This window comes from Arachis ipaensis, chromosome B2 (genome assembly GCF_059453495.1).
Source record: "Arachis ipaensis isolate K30076 ecotype BB chromosome B2, ASM5945349v1, whole genome shotgun sequence".
In the NCBI taxonomy this organism is placed as follows: domain Eukaryota; kingdom Viridiplantae; phylum Streptophyta; class Magnoliopsida; order Fabales; family Fabaceae; genus Arachis; species Arachis ipaensis.
In genome coordinates, this window is record NC_142437.1 from 124959980 (window position 1) to 124975198 (window position 15219).

The 15219-nt window shown below is 31.5% G+C and overlaps 2 protein-coding genes across 3 annotated transcripts; one reads left to right on the plus strand and one right to left on the minus strand.

Moving 5' to 3' along the window:
- Positions 1 to 218: 218 nt before the first annotated feature.
- On the minus strand, positions 219 to 4895 carry LOC107628072 (5'-AMP-activated protein kinase-like protein). 2 transcript variants are annotated; one of them, XM_021116745.2, is made up of 13 exons: positions 4498 to 4895; positions 4255 to 4383; positions 3774 to 3919; positions 2970 to 3683; positions 2684 to 2783; positions 2521 to 2581; positions 2379 to 2429; positions 2170 to 2223; positions 1603 to 1722; positions 1204 to 1328; positions 914 to 965; positions 641 to 782; positions 219 to 544 (listed from the first exon to the last, which is right to left on the minus strand). In XM_021116745.2, the coding sequence occupies exons 1-12, from the start codon at positions 4674 to 4676 to the stop codon at positions 684 to 686; spliced, it is 1830 nt and encodes a 609-aa protein (XP_020972404.1). In that variant the 5' UTR covers positions 4677 to 4895; the 3' UTR covers positions 219 to 544; positions 641 to 683. The 2 variants fall into 2 exon arrangements, 1 of the variants encoding a protein (XP_020972404.1); XR_015905040.1 differs by lacking the exon at positions 1204 to 1328.
- Positions 4896 to 8476: 3581 nt separating this feature from the next.
- RAX2 (Duplicated homeodomain-like superfamily protein) lies at positions 8477 to 11460 on the plus strand. The gene is made up of 3 exons (XM_016329358.3): positions 8477 to 8743; positions 9438 to 9567; positions 10716 to 11460. The coding sequence occupies exons 1-3, from the start codon at positions 8608 to 8610 to the stop codon at positions 11410 to 11412; spliced, it is 963 nt and encodes a 320-aa protein (XP_016184844.1). The 5' UTR covers positions 8477 to 8607; the 3' UTR covers positions 11413 to 11460.
- Positions 11461 to 15219: the final 3759 nt, after the last annotated feature.

Consider the following 15219-nt stretch of genomic DNA (forward strand, 5'->3'; position numbering starts at 1 on the left):
ATGCCAGAAAAATATACCAATATTGAAGTGTTTTATACTGTTACTTGAATGGCAATTATTTAGCTAAATTCGTTCTTGTATGAAACGAAGTCCAGGTATCAAGAACAGAGATCATATGTTAAATTTACAGAGCTCGGCAAAATTAACTTTTTTAACCTGTCTTCATGGGTGGTTTTAAAGACTTAAAAAAACAAAACATAACTGAAGGAAAAGTAGGATTAAAAAGAAAAGGAAGCTACATTTTCTTCTAATTGATTGATAGTCTGATACAATGACGATGGCGCATAAAATTGGAGCCAAGACTCTTCCAAACTAAACCTAGTTCCTAAGAAATTCATGCATAGTCCGCGATGATGTGATGTCTTAATCTTTCTAATAGACCTAAAGTGAATGTACAAACTGCGTTTAGCTAGTATGTATTAAGATACACGATCAAAATTCTCTGCTCATTCGCATGCTTGTCAGTTGTGTCCCCCTTTTGTCCATATTGCTGTCAGTGATTGTTCAGAAATTCACAGCAAAGAGTGTCTTCATTTTATGTACCCTACAACAGTCCACTATAATGTGTTAGGGCACTACCAATTTCAGAAACAACTGCAGTATTAAAGTTCAGACATGTATATACATGTCTTGATCGTACCTTTTTGTATATACATGTAGCTTTTGTGACCAGCTAAAATGCTTCATTTATCTACTCTTAGAATGTTGTTGCATATGTGACCTCTTGATACAGACTCCCGTTGAGGATCTAATCTCCAGTGGCCATCAACAACAAATTTTATCTGCAACAAAAAATAGGTTATGTAACGATAAATATGGTACCATCAAGAAATGCTCCTACTAGAAGTAATGCAACTAACCCTGATGTGAATAAAAAGACAGATGTCAAAACACTAGTAGATGATGCACTCACCTCATACACGCCAGGATAAAGCCACAGCGTTGTTGACCAAAAACGTGTTTTCCTGCATATTATACAATGAGCAGCACATATAAATACATTTTAGAAACAGTTTAATGATGTTATAATATATTGTTATAGGATGAAGGTATGCAAATCAACAAACTATGCAATCAACAAGAAAATTATTATTGGATGATGGAAAATAAATCGGTAATTGGGGTTAATAGTAACTAGTTGAACATTCTAATTTAGAACTGAGCATTAGCACAAGACATCTGTATCACTGAAATCTTTAGAACCTTGATCCACCATAGTCTACGGCACTAGCCAACGGGTGAGGATCCAGTTTGATTCGGTGATGCCAACCATTGAAGCTACCGGCAACCTCCACAACCTCAGCATCGCCACAGAACTCGAGCTGAACCTGGAAATATAATGGAAAACAGTGCCAAAGGTACATAAATTTTAATTACACCAATACCGGGGATCCAGTGGTCTTATGTTGTGCTCCTTAAGACTTTGTTTACAACCATGAGTTTAGGGAACAATTTATAATTTCCCAATTAATACTCTCCAATTTTCTAATATTATTCATAGTGAACACTGTTAACATGTACAAGCTAAACAGTACACCAAGAGGAGACGAGATGCTCCAAATATTTGTATATTAAAAATCATGAACCGTGCAGATGCAATACCTCTTTGAGACCCGTAAGACTTTCTTCAGCATCGTGTAACTCTGCATCTTTTTCAGATATAACTTTTCTGGCTTTGTCAATTTCTGCCTCTGCCTTGGTTTGTAGGACAGACAAAGCAAGCTGAAAGCAAAAGTAACATGCTGCTGAGTGAGTAATGGATACAGTAACTCCTAAAAATTGAAGAGAGTGGTGCAGAAATCTAGAAATCACTTGTATTATCAATATTTCCCTTCCACTTAAAAAGTAGATCTGGGAAACATGATTTGTTTTACATCCATATGATAATAAGTTCCACACATAGTTCAGCTGCTTAGCAAGCTAAGATCTTGTTAGTACTTCAACAAAACAAGTAGAATCTAGAATGTTGTATGATTTGAGATACACAACTTGGCCTGATGTAAACTTAATTTCAAACCCATTAAGAAACAACTTTTTTTTACTAGAAGAAAATAATAATAATACTTCAAATGTGATAGTAACAGAAGCCCAGCCAAAGAACAAGCTTGATCCAAACTTAAAAGAGAAAAACATATCTTTTAGCATGGTTCTCGGAAATAGCTCATCTACCTTTTCCTTCTGGATCTGTTCCTTCAGCCGAGACAGCTCCAACTCCTTCTGATACTATGCAATAGAAAACGAAAAGAAAAAAATAACATGGTAAGTTATAGCTACAACTATTCTTAAGCATATTTTTTTGGGGGGGGGGGGGGGGGAGGGGGATAGAACTCCCAAGACATATACAAATGTAAACTATAAAACAAGTTTACAATTACTACCAGCATGAACTTGAGATAGTTTATCTCGCTTTGATTTGGCACGTTTGAAACCTGTGTGGCAAACATATGGAAGAAAACAAGTGAGACTACAAAAGGCTGGCAATCAATAAAGAATTCATAAACACTGTAGGAGCAAAAAGACCTCAGCATCCAAATCTTCATCAGAATTTGTAGTTAGATCCACATGCTGCATCTGCTCATCCCTATGTATAATTGCATGCAAGGGAACAAAAGGGCTTAAATAAAATGTAAAAGCCAGTTAACTTCCCACAATCCTAGTTGGCAATGAGCATCCATATACTAACCCAAAGAGCTGATTCGATGTTCCAGATCGAACAACATGCTGGGATGTCAATGAGCTCCCATTATGTGCCATAGAATTATTGTCTTCAGGTGGAAGGATACCTAGGGGCATATCAACAGCAGAGATGTGATATAAGAATCAAACAAGAAGATTCACATGTTGTCCAAATTCAACAAAAGAATATTGTTCATAAAATTTGTACTGAAGATAGAAATGATTCTTCAACTTAATTGGTCCAATATAAACTAACGCTGATGACCAAGATATAACCTACATATTAGAATTACCTTCAACTGGATCTAAATCTCCATTCTGAATAAAATTTGCAGCCTTTTCCTCCAAAGACAAGTTGGCCAAAGAGTCTACATTTATGGAACTGCTCCCAGAAGAATGAGCTGAATCACCTTGGTTCTCAACAGATAGGTTTTCCATAGTAGAAACTTCAAAGAATGAGGGAACATCTTCAGCAGTATTGTTATTGCTGTCATCTAAAGCTTCTAATTCACACGTGTACTCTTCAGTGTCAACAGTCTCGGAATCATTAAATGAACTACTGTAATGGTTTTCCATGGAAAGAACTGGGGAGGGTAAGTTTATGTCTCCAACTGTTTTTCCCACTAAACTATGCTCACTCTCCGAATTTTCAGAATACTCTGACCCAAATGGTTGTTCACCAGAAATTTCTAGAGGCATGATGGAACTTTGATTATTGAAGTTAGCAGAAAGGCCTTCCCTTGAACTACTGAAATCATTATCTGAAACAGCCACTTCAGCGTGGTAGAAATAACCCTCCTCTACAGGGTCGACCACTTCAATGTGATCTGTCAGCTCACTAATGCCATTATCCATCATTGGATTTGCAGAGGATTCTACAGGGGTGGAAGTACATTCATCTAAACTTTTAGTCGAATCAATGTCCAAACTACCAGAATTATTCCCGGAATAAACTTCAGTTGATGGCGTTACATCATCAACCAAATTGTCCACATTCCCATTCTGACCTTTAAATTGTAAAATATATCAACTATCAAGTGATCAGTTATGATTAAGGAAAGAGTCAATTCAATTCACAAAGAAGAAATGTAATTGACCTGTCAATAGACCTCGGCAATCATCAGCAGAATCCGGTCTCTCATCGACAGAGGTTTCGGAATCAAGATTGGCATTGAATGAACTCGTGAGAAGCTCCTCAATTTGTTTATGTCCCCTCCGTCTGACAATGTTTGCCAGGTCGTTCCTATAAACACAACGGCTCGAAAACTTATACAAAAGAAAACCAAAAACACTAAAGTTGATGCATCAAAGGCTAATGAACAATAGTAATCAAGTTAATCTGTAACCTTACTAGATCTCAACCAATTTGACTAGCAAGCCTAATTAAGTTTAACATATAATCTAAACTAAGAGTGCAGAAGCGCAACATAGCAACATGCAAGATGACATTTCTATAACAGTGACAGTTAAGCAACTGAGTACTGAAAATTTCAGCTGGTGAGTTCATTCTTGAGTTCCTGTTCTTGTTCTTTTTCAAGAAGTTAGAAAAAGAAAAGAGAAGAATATATATTCGGTAACCTTCCGTGGCTGAGGAGCTCCTTGGTGGAGGGAACATGGTGGTGTGGAAGGCCAACGGAGGCGAGGAACTCTCGGATATCGTTGCAGATCTCGGCGTCGGTTTTGAGCCTCCGACTTCTCCTGCGAGTCCTGAAAGAAAGAAAGAAAGAAAGAAAGAAAGAAAGAAGAATTGAATCGATAAGAAAGCTAATCTTGTTGAGTAATTGTCACCGAAAGCATGAATAAAGAATATTAGAAAGAAACCTTGTGGTTTTAGTGTTGTGCTTCGTAGTAGCAGAAACCGAAGAAGAAGAAGAAGAAGCGTGAAGGTGAAAGTGTGCAGTTGAGGAATGATGAAGTAGGTGAAGGTTGTTAGAAGAAGAAGAAGAAGAAGAAGAAGAAGAAGAAGGAATTAAGGAAGGGAAGAAGGGAAGTGTCGCCATTTCCTCTTCTTCTGAGTTATGAGTTCTGAGTTCTGAGTTCTGAGTTGAACAAGAAACGGACACACAACGGATGAAGAAGATGATGATGAATCACGCTTCACACACACACTACTTTTTTCTATTTATTTACAATACTGCCACTGTGCCTGTTCTCAATTTCTCATCAATCATCATCATTCTTTTGTCCATGCCTTCAACACTTCGTTATTCTTGCACCTCAACACATATAACAGATGCCGTTATTTTTGTTTTATTCTTATACATTTTTATTTTGGGTCCAATAAAATGTAATTTTGGCATTATTTTGGTCTATTACGACTAATTTTCTACGGCTACATTTAGCTTGATATATCAATATTCAAGCATATTATATATATAATTATATATACACAACACCAATAGTCAAATTAGTCATTATAAAATATATATTAAAAATAAATTAAATAATATACCTTTTTATTCACAAATATATGATAATTAAATTTTATTTATATATAATATTTTTATTAATTTTTTATAGAATAAATTAATGACAAAATTAAGAGATAGACTTCTGAAGTTTTTATTAACTCTTTATTTTTTTTTTTGGACGTGACACCCTTTTTGTTTGTATTGCATCACATGAAGACTAACCTGTTGGGCTTGTTAGGCTCAACACTTGATTTTGGGCCTAGCCCAAATAAATAGGTTTAGGGTAGGTTCATTTCTACACTATGGCCCAACTTTAATATGCATTACTTATAATCCAGCACAAAAGAAATCTTCATGGCCCAAGAAGTTTTAATAAAATTCCCAAAAGCATATGTTGATAGAGAAAAAAAAATGTGCTCATTCATTATTCATGTAATTTATCTATCTAATAATTGATTAAAGTGTTGGAAGAGATAAATATCTAAATAAAATTATAAAACTAATAACACGCTTAGAATTATATATGCTTAAAATGAGAATCTTGTTTGCAACACGTCCCCACCTTATGGCAATAATAATATGCACCATCAAAAATAACTTTTGATTCGTGGTTCCTCCTTTTAATTTTTGTTTTTTCAAATTATTATGAATGAAGAATCCAATATAACACATTAACACAATGGAGAAAAACACCTAGAGATTGTTGTGATGATAAGATACTACTTTTCTGATCCAAGACTCGTGAACCTACTTTTTTGTGTGTGGGTCAATTAGTGCTTTATTCTATGCATTTCCATTCAGAATAATTTATTGTATGCATTTTCCTTCATCTAAAACGAGCAATTTCAGTGGTTCTTCCCTTTAGTTGAGTATATGTAAAGTAGCAATAATGTTTTGTTGATTTGAGAGTTTGTTTTTTCCAAAATAAAATAGAGCTTGAGTATTCTTGTAAATGTATTTAAAAAACCAGTGAATTTTACGTATAAAATTATCGATGAAACTTGATCAAATTATTAGGTTAAAAAATAATGAAATTTCCTCTCTCTCTCTCTCTCTAAACCATTTTTTATTCAAAGTAAATTAGTTTTTAATCACAATGGTTTAAAACCGTTGCTATATAATTTGATGCAAAATATTTTAACAGCGACAGTTATATCAGTAGTTTCTGTAAATCATTGCAAAAATTAATACTCCCATGCTAAAAATGTCTGTTGAAAAATTGTTGGAAATCGATATTTGCGGCGATTATAAACTACTGCAAATTACAAAAAAAATAAACACCATTACTGATATGATATTGCTTTTCTTTAATTTATAATATATATTATACAAAAAGAATTATATAATTTTTTAATACCAAATAGAAAAGTTTAAGTGTAGGCCAAAGTATAAATGTCATTTATATATATATATATATATATATATATATAATTTTTAATTTTTAATTATAAACCTAAACACTAAAATTTATTAATATTAGCTAACTAAAAATTAGTTCCTTATACTTTTTCGTATAATTTAATTTTGAGTGATATTCTAAATTCATCTCTAATCAATAATTTTGTTTTAAAAAAATTATTCACTAACAAAAAAATTTGTCAAATTGGTCACTTATCTTTTAGATAAACTAAATCTTAATATTATTTAAAGTGTGTCAAATTTGTGTTTAATTTTTCTGTAAAAAGTTAATATGGTTGAGGATTAAATTGTTTTAAATTTAAAAAAATGCACTAATTTATCATTTTATTTGGAGTATTATTCATAAATTTTTCCTTCTAAGTTGAACTTCTAAAACAATTTGCAAGTATCACATGTTCTTGATCGGAAAATATCGTTGAAAATGAATCGTACACATGTTGAGGTATAAAAATATTATTTATACACTAAAATTAACTATTAAAATTAATTATAATATATTTGTATATAAATATATATATTATTTAATTTTTTTAATATATTTTTTATATTTTAATATATATTTTATACTAATAATTAATTTTACTCTACAAATAACATAGTAACTAATGTATATAACCTAGTCAAAATGAAGTTGATGTTTTAGTCGAAAATTGAAAAATCATAAAAAAAACTCCAACTTAAGATTTTCAACTTGAGGCATTAATAACACCACGTCGGTTATAAACTTTGACTTACGATTTGGGAGAATTTCAAATAAAATGATAGATGACTAATCATTCATATATGTAGAGGTTAATATTTGAAAGGTCGGTGCTCCTAAAATGAAAACCTAAGATTTAACAATAGGTCAAAATATTATCACAATATGATTGAAAAAGAGTACCTAAAATAAACATCTTATAATATAATTAATTAGGATTGAATTTGAATTATCTAAAGTTTGAATTTTACTTTAGAGAATAAAGTGTGATTTTTACTATTTATTTCATAGGTGGGACTAAGAATAAATATGAAAGAGAAACTATTCAAGAATAAAAGATCACACTTTACTCTCTAAAATAAAATTCAAATTTTAGAAGATCTAAATCTAATTAATTGGCCCCAACTCGATAATAATAGTATTACAAGAGTAAGATATTATAGAGTAGCTATTTATTACTAACTACATTAAAATAGAGATGACATTAAATTGTGATAGTAAATTGAATACTATAAGATGAATAATATAATGTTGAAAAATGAAAATACATTTTGCCTTATTTAATGGCAATTTGTCAATACGTTGAAAATGTGTAGCATTATTAATTACTGTACCATCATTTCCAACGAGTTCTATATTCTATGAAAGTTAAAACTTGGAAGCAGACTTTGGATACTTTTAGGTGCAATAGAAGGTTAGACTTCCCTTCCAAAAGGGCCCCTATATTTATTTTTATATATATATCTTGATAACATGTGTCTATTTTATTAAAATTTATGGAAAAATATAATTTTTATATTTTTAATGTATTGAATATATTAAAAAAATTAAATCTTTTAATTTATATTATTAGGCTATTAAAATATGTTTTTAGAATATTAAAATAATTGAAAACCCTAACTTGACTTCTTAATTATCTTTTTTAATTTTTAAATAAAGAGAATTTTTTATTTTTATCTTTTTATTTTTTAGAATAATTACATATTTATTTAAATTTTCTACTGCTTTAAATATTGGAAAATAACTAAAAAATAAACTAAAACTCCTAATCATTACTCTTATATAAAATAGTGATATCAATTATTCACATTGACTTATGTTGTACATATATTTTCTATGAATAACTATTTTAACTTTTTTTCCTTGTTGGTGAACCACCTTTCAAAGTTTTGTCCGATTATATATCTTACTAAAATAATAATATTATATATTAAAGACCTAATTAATACACCTATCTAATAAATATATATAGCTCTACTACTCATTAATCCATTATTTCTTGATGACAAGATAGCCTTTGTACTTTTCTCAAGGTTTTCATCAAAAGCATATGTGTTTAAGAGAATTTGATATGAGAGTCTCAAAAATAAATTAAAGCACAAATAATCTAGAAGAGAAGATATGGGAAGAGCTCCATGTTGTGACAAGGCAAATGTAAAGAAAGGTCCATGGAGTCCTGAAGAAGATGCAAAGCTCAAAGAGTACATTCACAAACATGGAACTGGAGGAAACTGGATTTCTCTCCCACAAAAAGCTGGTAATTATAATTAAGATCTCGAGTTTAGCCATAAACATTTATAAGTTACTAGTTTAGATCTCATATGTTGAGTTTTTTATTATTGAAATTTAGTATTTAAATTTACTTAAAATTACATGAGTTTCAGTTAGCTTAGTTTTTCTTACTAACTATACTTATTTTAAAAGCTTAACTTATAAAAAAAAACAGCTAGAACTTGCCTTATTTATCATTAATTAATTATCGTAACAATTAATGAATACTAAATAAGGCAAGTTATGGCTGTTTTTGGTTGATTTTCTTTGATTACCAAATATTTCCGTATTTTTAATATGTTTTTTCATGAACTCTTCTTTAGCAGACTTGAAGTGTGATCGTATATTTTTATTTGTTTTATTTTAAATTTCTTTTTTTTTTTAGATATTAAAGATCAAATTTCTAAAGTTTTTTGTTATAAAAGTTTTAATAATATATTATAAAATTATTTATTCGAAAAATTGAGCTAATAAAAAAAATATATAAATTATTATATCTCTATCTTTTACTAATAAGTAGTGTGTGAACAAATGAGTCATAATAGTAATAATATTAATCTCTTTCAATTTTCAAGGTTCTTAATTAGTTTTATATTTTACTTGTATATTATTCTTTTTTTCTTGTGTTTTTAATTAGATTTATGTATGTGAATAATCAATTTAATTATGTGTTGTTGTAGGTTTGAAAAGATGTGGGAAAAGTTGTAGACTTAGATGGCTTAATTATCTTAGACCCAATATTAAGCATGGAGAGTTTTCTGAAGATGAAGATAGAATGATCTGCTATCTCTTTGCCAGTATTGGAAGCAGGTATATATATTATTGTTATTATTCTCCATTATTCCACTTAATGTTTCCACTTCCATATATATACTAATTAATAACTACCTTAGATTTTAGACATACACTTCCATAAATAATAATAATGCATCATATAGTTTCCAATTCAAGAAATTAAAGGACACGGGGGCAATTTTCTAGAAATTAAAATTAAAGTAACAACAAAAGCTAATGGTCAATAATAATTATAATAATAAAATTGCACATATAAACATTTTAAAAATTATTCCTTCAAAATCTAAAGATTATACAACTTTTTTAAAAATAATGGTTTTGGCTACCTTTCTTTTTAAATAGGATCGAATAAAAAAAGATTTTAGAAAGTGAAATTGGTTTGTATTTTAATTCTTCTTGTACAATATATAACTTATCAATTAAGATTCACTGCGCTTAAGTATTTAATCCAAGTTGATCTTAATTAATATATGTTATATAAACAAATTTATTAGATAAAATATATAGTTTTGTGATATTAGAGTTTAGATGTATTACAAATCTCATATTTTTTAAGAATAATATTTTTTATATAATTTATAAGTATGAAATATTTTTTATTTTATAATAAGTTAATTTTTGGGGTTGAGTTAGACTCACTCAATCTCATCATTTTTAAGAATTTGGTTATAATTAATTTTTTTTATAAAATTTTATATTTTATTCGTCACCCTTTAAGCATAATACTTGACTTATCGAAAAAAAGTAAAAAAATTATTAATTTTTAAACTCTTCTTTTTAAAAATAAAATTTTTTATCCAAGTCAAAATCACAAATTGCTAATTTTATAAGAAACAAAAACGGCTTTTAAAACATATATACATGAATTTTTTAATTCGTTGCTAATTAAACTTAGATCTAGTAATATGAAAGTGAATCGTACGAAAATATGTTTATATGAAGATGATAATAACTAATACATAAATATATATTTATATTTAATAAGTCAGTCAAATATATTAAATTATTTAATTATTTCAATTATCGACTTTACATAAAAACATTTTTGAGTAAGTAATCACCTATTATAAGTTCTGTATTTTGGTAAGTTATATGTTTCTCATCTTGAAACTCATTGCATTGACACAAAAACAAATGCTAATACAAATAAATTACAAGTGCAGATGGTCAATAATAGCATCTCAGTTGCCAGGAAGGACAGACAATGACATCAAGAACTATTGGAATACCAAGCTTAAGAAAAAGATGATGCCAATTATGATGGACCCTAATAATAATAATAAGCCTCATCCCCAAATTACCCTTTTGTCCATCCTCCAAAATTCATCATCAACACAACATTCTCCTTCTCCTTCATCTCCTCCACCATTCATATCAAACACAACCGCCACTAATAATAATAATGACACTTATTATTACTACCACCCTCATGAGCCCATTATTTCTTACTCATCATCAAGTGATCTTATCCTCAATGCCAATAGTAGTTCTTCTACTTCTTCTGATTCTATCATCTTTCAATCTCAACAACAAGAATCTTATATGGATAATAACACCATTGATCATCAGAATTATCACCAAGAACCAGCTGAACAAGTTGGATATTGTGGTGATGATTATTACTATGATTATGGTACCTTTGTGGACCATATAGTTGCAAATAATAATCATAATAATTACCACTATAGTGGGGTAGAAGATGCACAAAAGTTTATGCATTTTAATGGTGGCAGGGGTAATGTGGGGACAGAGAAACAAAGTAGTACCTTGTTGGAAGAAAATCCATTGGATAATTATGGAATAGATGAGACTAAAGAGCTTGTATTAAGCAACAATAACTTTTTGTTTGATCACAACTAGACACAGGAAAGGATCATGCATGTATTATTGATAATGTTGGAGAAACTATGTTATTGCATATATTATATTATATTATATATATACTATATATTCATTACTACTAATTGAGTCTTTACTATAATAGATGTTGAAATGTGTTGAAAGTGTAAGTGACTAAGTGAAATGTACATGACATGAAGAACCATGAAAAATTACATAAACTAAAGTACATCGAATTACATTGATACTTATGTTAATTTGAATGTCAAAATCACTATAAATTCATCATGCATGTAACTAAGGTAATCAACTCCACAATGTAATCCACAAAGATGTTTCCAAATGAAGTAATTAGAAAGTAAAGTTAGAAGCTCCATAGAATTAATCGAGTACCCCTTAATCCAAAATTTGTTAAAAAGATAAGCTAAAATCTTGCAACATCACTCGACTCTAACTTTTTTTAATAAACAATGCTATAGAATCAGCATAATTTATTATTACCTGTCAGTTAATTAACAATACTTAAAATGATTGACTAATTAAAAATATGATACTAAACTATATTAAACTAAAAGTGTTGAGCTATTAACTAAAAATAATAACCAATATAAATTAACATTATGGACCCTCAAAATTTTTTTCTTATGCATATTCATTTTTTTTAGACATAATTCCATTTCGGTGCACTATTATTTGCAATCAAGTAGAGTGAAGATTTTCATTACAAATTTACAATGAATGCAATAATGATAAAATTTTGGTAATATTTAAAAAAAAAGTGTATCTAAAATTAAAATAATATTTTTTATTATTTAATAATACTTTTAAATTTGATACCATTTTTTACATTTTTTATTTTATTTTAAACTTAAAAAGTGTTATCAAACAATAAAAATATATGACTTTAATTTTAGTTATTGTTAAAGGTGTTGATAGTGTGGGCAGCAGCACCTTCGAGCGAGAATTTCGGAGAAACAGATGTAATTGTGAAAACTTGATAGTATAAATGGTGAATCCCAATTATTAGAAGAGTCCACATACATACATACATACATACATACATACATATATATATATACTCTCTACAATGCACCTCAGCTGCAGTAGAATAAAGTCTTTCTAACTAACTAATAGTAATAAACTTGGTGAGCTTTCACCTGATAAATTTAACTAAGCTACTAACATGCACTATATATAAACAACCGCTCCTAATTTACACTATACTAACAACCTATAGCTCTAAACATAAACCCCTAAGTTAGGAGCATATATGTTCAGCATTCCAAGTTTGTCCCGTATCCCACTAAACATTGTGGGTGCAAGCACCTTAGTGAGCAAATCAACCACTTGCTCATGAGTTGAAATCGGTAGTAAATGAATCGGTCATTCTTGAAGTTTATTCCTTACCACATGACAATCTACTTCTATGTGTTTTGTTTTTTCATGAAAAACAGGATTGGATGCAATATATATGGCCGATTGGCTATCACAAAAGATGTTAATAGCCTTGGAAAGGGGAACCTGCAAGTCTCTTAATATATAACTAATCCACTGTGCTTCTCGAGTGGCACTTGCCAAAGCTCGATACTCAGCCTCAGAGGATGAAGACGCCACGCACTGTCAATTGCTTTTTGCTCTTCCACGATATGAGTGAGTTTTTCATATAGAAACAATAGGCCAAAATTGACTTCCTTTTGTCTGGGCATGCTGCCTAGTCTGAATCTGAGAATCCAGTCAGATTGTAATTTACCTCTGAAGTGAAGAACAATCCTATTGCCGGTGCTCCCTTCAGGTACTTGAGCACATGATGTGCTGCCTGCATATGTTGGGTGGTTGGACAGTCCAAAAATTGACTGAGTTTTCTCACTGCATGGCTGATATCTGGTCTGGTGTTGACTAAGTACAACAACCTCCCAACTAGCTTTCTATAACCCGAGTGATCCTTCAATAGTTTTTCCTTTTCTCTGGACAGCTTCACTGTATAGTCTAAAGGTGTAGTCGCAGGCTTGCAATCTTCGAACCTTGTCTCCTTTAAAAGATCCATAACATACTTCCTTTGATAGAGAGCAATCCCCTTCTTCGACCTTGTACCCTCCATTCCTAGGAAGAATTTGAGGTCTCCTATATCTTTGATCTTGAACTTCTCATCTAAGATTCTTTTAATTTGGTTGATTTCCTTCTCATCATTGCCTGTTATCACCAAATCATCCACATATACCAGCAATGCTGTAAAACCAAATTTTGTCCCCTTTGTAAACAAATAGTGGTCAAATGCAGATTTGGTGTACCCAGCTTCTACTAATACTGAGTGTAACATGTGGTTCCATTGTCTACTTCCTTGTTTAATCCCATATAACGACCTTTCTAGCTTGCAAACTTGCCCTTCTTCAACATCTAAGCCTGTGGTGGCTTCATGTATACCTCCTCTTTAAGTATACCATGCAAGAAAGCAGCATTCACATCGACTTGTTTAAGCATCCAACCCTTTATGGTAGCTAGAGCCAGCACAATCCTCAATATTTTCAACTTCACCACTGGGCTGAAAGTGTCTAAATAGTTAACACTAGCCACTTGTGTGTATCCTTTTCGCGTAACTAAGTCCAACTGGACAACCATTGTTTGCTCAGTCTGACAATCCTCGTGGGATCGACCCTCACTCACCCGAGGTATTACTTGGATGACTCGATGCACTTGCTGGTTAAGCTGTTGGAAATTTCAAATTCCCGCACCAGACGTTCTTGTCGTCCTCCTTCCTCATCTCTCTTTCTCTTTCTCAGGTCGTCCGACCTATCCGCCAAGTACCTATCTCGTCGGTCTTCTCTGGCCAATTTTTCTTTGACATTCTTTAAGTCGTAATAATTGTTAGTAGAATGCCCATAGAGTTTGCGGTACTCGTATTATTCTGTCCGACTTCTTGCTTTTTTGTGTTTAATCAGACGAGGAGGTGGAAGCTTCTCGGTATGACATATCTCTTTGTAAATATCTACAAGAGAGACCCGGAGGGGGGTGTAATTATGATATCTTTGGGGTTTCTCTGGGTTATTTTCTTCCTTCTTCTTAACTTTTTTCTCTTTTTTCCGAGGTGAATAGGGCAGGCTGGGTCTTGGGAGTGGCTCTCTTATTCGGGAGTTCTCTTCCATATTTATGTATTTCTCTACCCGCTCTTGTACTTCGTACAAAAAAGCCGGGTGTCGCTTGGATATGTATTGAGAGAATGACCCTTCTTTAAGACCATTAACCAATCCCATTATTACTACTTCAGTAGGTAGGTTTTATATTTCCAAGCATGCCTTATTGAATATTTTCATATAATCTCGAAGCGTCTCTCCGACTTCTTGTTTAACTCCTAACAAGCTCGGGACGTGCTTTACCTTATCATTCTGAATGGAGAATCTAGTAAGAAACTTCCTTACCAGGTCGTCAAAGCAAGTTACTGACCTGGGGAGAATGCTTTGCAACGAGTAGTGTCAGAGGCGTAGGCTAGGTACATCCGACTTTTAAAATTGCTGAGATGGTGTCTTGGGTTAGTTGTTCCGTCGTAGAGATCCATGTCAGGGATTTTAAAATTTAATTTCTTGGAACTTTGGCCCACATGATCTCTTCCACAAATGGATCTTCTTCTCCTAAGGGACTTTCTTTCTGATCTGCTCGGTTATTTCGTTTTTGAAAACCGGCTTCCAATCTTAAGAGCTTTCTTCCAACTCCCTTTGTCCTCTTACCTCTCTTTACAGTTCTTATTCTGCTTCCCGTTGACGTTCAGCTTCTTGTTCAAGTTGTTCAAGTCGTCCACGGTGACCATGGAGAATTCCTAATATCTCCGTTGCTTGC

Bases quoted from the DNA above. Each gene is read 5' to 3' on its own strand.
- LOC107628072 (XM_021116745.2), bottom strand. From the start codon at position 4,676: ATGGCGACACTTCCCTTCTTCCCTTCCTTAATTCCTTCTTCTTCTTCT. The intron at 4,384-4,497 runs GTTTCTTTCTAA...TCTTTCTTTCAG, and splicing joins CACAACACTAAAACCACAAG to GACTCGCAGGAGAAGTCGGA. The intron at 3,920-4,254 runs GTTACCGAATAT...TTGTGTTTATAG, and splicing joins GAGCTCCTCAGCCACGGAAG to GAACGACCTGGCAAACATTG.
- RAX2 (XM_016329358.3), top strand. From the start codon at position 8,608: ATGGGAAGAGCTCCATGTTGTGACAAGGCAAATGTAAAGAAAGGTCCA. The intron at 8,744-9,437 runs GTAATTATAATT...GTGTTGTTGTAG, and splicing joins TTCTCTCCCACAAAAAGCTG to GTTTGAAAAGATGTGGGAAA. The intron at 9,568-10,715 runs GTATATATATTA...TTACAAGTGCAG, and splicing joins TTTGCCAGTATTGGAAGCAG to ATGGTCAATAATAGCATCTC.